General features: G+C 27.2%; 1 protein-coding gene across 1 annotated transcript; it reads right to left on the minus strand.

The window, feature by feature from the left end:
- Positions 1-1,481: 1,481 nt before the first annotated feature.
- On the minus strand, positions 1,482-2,623 carry LOC124920959 (gibberellin 2-beta-dioxygenase 1-like). Its single transcript, XM_047461550.1, has 2 exons — positions 2,174-2,623; positions 1,482-2,102 (listed from the first exon to the last, which is right to left on the minus strand). Exons 1-2 carry the CDS (start codon positions 2,557-2,559, stop codon positions 1,499-1,501), a joined length of 990 nt encoding a protein of 329 aa, XP_047317506.1. The 5' UTR covers positions 2,560-2,623; the 3' UTR covers positions 1,482-1,498.
- Between the last annotated feature and the right edge of the window lie 2,368 nt (positions 2,624-4,991).

Raw genomic sequence — 4,991 nt, forward strand, 5'->3', positions numbered from 1 at the left:
GGCTGTCTGAACTTATTGATTGTGTCATCAACCGAAAAACAAATATGGCTTTGTTCGGTTATGGGTTTTTTAAAAAATTAAGAGAGAGAAAAAAATGAATGATGGACGATGATTTTGAGGATGTAATGATTAATTTTGGTATAAAGACTTAAATGGTATTGATATATATAAATGAAATAAAAAATAATAATTTAAATTAGAGGGTATTTTAATATTTTGGTTAATAAAATGAGTGATATGATTGATAAGAAGTGATTAATTGAAAATTTGATTTAGTAAAGATTAAAATAAAACTTGTATTGACATCATTAGTTTTTATTTTGTGTTATAAAGCGGTTTGGGATCGGGGAAGTGATATCTCTATTCACGCCCTTATCCCCGCGATGGGGATTTTAATATATTCCATCCCTCTATAATCATGAACAGAGACCAACTATTAATATTTTCTATTTACTTATTCTAAATAACTCTTCACTTTTAATTGTGAAATAAAAAAAATTGAAGTGAAAATATATATTTTTTAAATTTAAAACTAGTTTGATTAGTAAGTTGAGGGATTAAAAAAAATTAGGATGTTTTTTTAATAATGATACTTTTAGTATATTATTTTTACTTAGACTTATTAGGATTTAATTGGTTAATTTGTTTAGGTTGTGCATATTTTTATTTTATTTTTATCTTAGAAGTTGTAACACGTATAGGAGACGGTTTCATGACGAAAAATAGAGCAAGGCAAAGAATTATCATTATGCTCCATTCACGTTAGCGTTTTTAAAATTTTTCCATATCACTCTAATGAATATCTACAACAATCGATTCGTCCAAATCAACTTTTTCTTCTATGAAACCATTTATGAATCAAAAAGATATAGAAAATTCTCATTTATAAATATTTGTTTTAATTGAGTGATTTTCGATTATACAAAAAAGAATATAATCTATAATTATAGAACTGACTTTAAACTATTCATTTTTATTTTAAAATAAGCTTGTATTACTGAAATTTATAGTCATACATTGTTATTATTACAAATTAATTAAGTTTGAGTCAATGTTTGCACACTGAGAGGCTACAACTTGATATTACACCTCAATTAAAATATTTTCAATATATATTATTACATCTGTTACAATTTTTTATAAAAAAAATTTCTTTAATTTATATATATATGAAAAGATAAACATCTATTATATGATTTGACATATCAAATGTCACGTAAGTTGAGACGACAATAACGGCCAGATTAATAAACTTACTGGCCCCCAGATAATAATATAAAAATTCTACTATGTCAACCTCCTTACCCTAACCTTAGGAAATATATTAATTGATCAAACTAGTTAATTCAAGATAAAATCATTTGTACAATCTTTAAAATAAATTAAATTAGGAGACATATATGGTGAAGTTGAAAATAGTTGTTTCTAGATCAAACATTAATTTATGCTACAATACAAGTAATTAATGAACAAATTAAGATAGAGAATAATCTTGGAATTAAATAATAATAATTTTCTCAAACAAACAGAGCCTATTATCAGCTAGTCGTGACTTGTATGCAGAAGTCTTGTACTCAAACCACGTAAATTCATTATACAAACTGTCCTGTTCTTCCTTCATCAGCCATGGTAAAGGTGCAATCTTTTCACTCAAAGGTGGCCCAACAAAATACACCATCGAAACCCTTGATTTCTTACTGTTTCCAATCAATACTCTATGTTTCACGCTCTTGAATCTCCCGTTCGTCATCACCTGCAATGAATCTCCCACGTTTATGAAGAAAGAACATTGATCTGGTGGAACACTGATCCAACTACCATCTTTTGATGATATTTCAAGACCACATATATTGTTTGATCTTAGAACTGATATGATTTGTGGGTCTGTATGTTCTCCGAACCCAATTAACTCTTTCTTCACCGCCGCCGGCGCCGCCGGCGCCGGAGGGTAGTGATTCAGACGAAAAACAGAGTCACTATCTTTGTCCATTAGCATCTTGCTCAATGTGTTTCTTGGTTGAATCTTCAACCCATCAGCAAGAACTTCGAGGATTTCACATGCCATTCTTTTAACAGCACTTAAGTAATCACTCAAAGCACTTCTGCAAATTCAATTCAATTCTAGTAATTACATTTGTGGTAAAAACTAAAATCTAAAAAAGGAAAAGCTTACCGAAAGGTTATGAGATTTTCACCCAAGACGGATTCAAATTTGTGGTAATGAAAATCTGGATTGGTTGTGAACATCAAGTATTCGATCCAACCGACGTCTCCATTTGGGCCAAGGCTTCTGTTTCCGTACCCAAAGGGGTCAGGAGGACCGGCTTTTTCTTTCTGAAACAGAGGAAGAGAGAAGAATTTATTGGCTTCTGTTTCCAGCCTGGAGATTATTTCAAAGGGGACGCCATGGCCGACCACTTTGAAAAATCCAAGCTCCTCGCAGGCTTTTACCAGGAGGGTTTTGGCATCGGGATTTGATAGGTCTATGACGGGAATTACATCGGCGCCGGAGGAGGATAATTGCTCTGGAATTGATGATGGGTTTGTTAATACAACCATGGCGGCTGAATTTGGAATTTCAGAGATGGGTATTCGTGCAAAAAGATTGGGTTTTTTTGAAAAAAGAAGATAAAGAAGAGAGAAGTGGAATTACACAAGATCTGTAATACCTATTTATAGAATAACAGCGCCGCGGAAAAGGCGGCAACTTCAGAAATAGCTTGGAAGGTCGGTTCTTTCACTATAAGGACTTGTTTGTTTTCAAAGTTATAACCAAAATCTGGTAAAAGAAATATATTAAGGCTTGTTTGTTTCCTTTCTTCTTATATATGTGGAAAATATAATTATCTATATCAAATTCAATCTCATTCTAATAACTAATAAGTGGGTTTCAAACAAGACCTAATAGAAACGTGGAGTGAAAGAACCGACTTTCCCAAAATAACAAATTAAAAAAATAAAAATTAAATGAGAGTAGAACGGTGATTGTTCAACCATCAATACATAGATTCTTTCTTTCTTTCTCTCTGCCAATACATTCATTTCACTTATCTAGTTTATTCCAAATTGGGATTATTTAAAAAAAATATATTTAGGTATAATTATTTGTAATTATTATTAAAAATATGTATAATATTTTAACAATTTAATTGATTGATATGAAAATGAGTAAACAAAATAAAAAAATATTTAAATAACTTAGGCATTGTTTGAGGAAAATGTTTTTTTGGGTTTTATCCAAAAAAAAAAAAACCTTATTTGATAAAAAGTAGGAAAAAATTGGTTTTTAAAATTTGAAGACTAATTTGTCATTTGACTTTAGAGGATATGGTGTAGGTGAGAGAATGATGATTGAGAGAGAGGATAAAATTAGAGGGTAATTTTAGTATTAAAGTGATAAAATTATTTGATTTGATGGTTGATAAAATGTTTGGATTTTGGAATAAAAATTGGGTTTTATCCCAAAAACCCTCATCAAACTAGACCTTAATATAATCAAGGCCTTAATCAATCAAGCTCAAATGTTAATTAGTTGGTACATTTTCATTTTAATATAATGATTAAGTATTATATTATATAAATATATAATATATAATACGAGTGAAATTATATTGTAGATTTTGTTATTTTTACCATTAAGGATTATCTCTAAGTATATAATTTTTTTAATTTATATATAATCAAACATTGTTTCAGGGTCTTTCTTTAAAATTCTATGAACGTTTATGAGATAATTAAAAATATTATATAAATATATAATATTTTAACATTAAAATTAATAAAATCTGATTTCACTTAATGCCTTAACTTTATAACTCTTAAAAAAATAAGGGAATTTAAATATTTTAAGAGATAAATAAATTAATTAAATTAATGATGTAATGAATGAATTTTGAAATAAAAACTATGATTTATTCCAATAACTCAAGTCCCATTGAAAATAATTAGCTCATGTTTGGTTAATAGATTAATAATAAATAAAGAATAAGACATTTTTTTTAACATGTAATGTAATAATAAATTGGGGGGAAAGTTTACATGATTCATTTTATAGTTGATAATTTCAATAAATTAAATATGTGATGACTCTTGTTGATATGAAAAGGCAATTAATTAGTGTGTTGATGGGCTATCTTCTAATGCAAGTATGAAGTAACTCCCTCAAATAAATAAATAAATAAATAAATAAAAGTAGCAAACATCCCAACTGTTAAATAGTTAAAAATTAGGAAAATTAAATGCAACATTAAAAGTATACTAACTAGTCAACTACATAACTGTCTACATATTTGACCATCCACTTGGGGATTTGGATTATTTTAATAATATTTCAAAAAATATTATTAAATTTTCTTTTTCTAATTACATCACTCAATTAATTAATTAAATTAATTAATTAAAATAAAAAATAAATAAATACAAGAATAAAATATACTAACTACTCAACTACATAATTGTCTAACAATATTTGACAATGTACTCAGGAGATTTGGATTATTTCAATAACACAAATCTAAATAATACAATTTCATTCATTTTTTATTTTTATTACATCACTAAATTCATTCATTAAAATACTAAAAATTCTTATAAAAAAAAATCTAATTTTATTATTATATATTAGTACCTTTTAAGTTTTGTATAAATTTTTTTTTATACATTTTCTCAAAATCACCCCAATTTATTATTTTTCAAATAACTCATGTTATTATATAAACCTATCCAAACAAGGCCATATCTGCATTAAAATATTTGTAAAACCTAATACTTATTAAATCATGATAAAAATAATATTAAAGATCAAACACTCTATAATAATCAAGGTACCTAGGTGTGATTTAAACATTTTCTCACATAATTAGTCACTAGTTAACTGATTTAAATTATTATTATTTTTAAATGTGGAGATATATACAAATTTGTTAATATAATATTTTTTTGGGCTGGGAAGTCAATACAACAACTATGTAGATTTCGGCATAAGACAATGA

The sequence above is a fragment of the Impatiens glandulifera genome, chromosome 1 (assembly GCF_907164915.1).
Source record: "Impatiens glandulifera chromosome 1, dImpGla2.1, whole genome shotgun sequence".
In the NCBI taxonomy this organism is placed as follows: Eukaryota; Viridiplantae; Streptophyta; class Magnoliopsida; order Ericales; family Balsaminaceae; genus Impatiens; species Impatiens glandulifera.

Excerpts from the sequence above, each read along its gene's own strand:
- LOC124920959 (XM_047461550.1), bottom strand. The coding sequence starts at position 2,559 with ATGGTTGTATTAACAAACCCATCATCAATTCCAGAGCAATTATCCTCC. Across the intron at positions 2,103-2,173 it reads GAAAATCTCATAACCTTTCG|AAGTGCTTTGAGTGATTACT; the intron begins GTAAGCTTTTCC and ends TTGAATTTGCAG.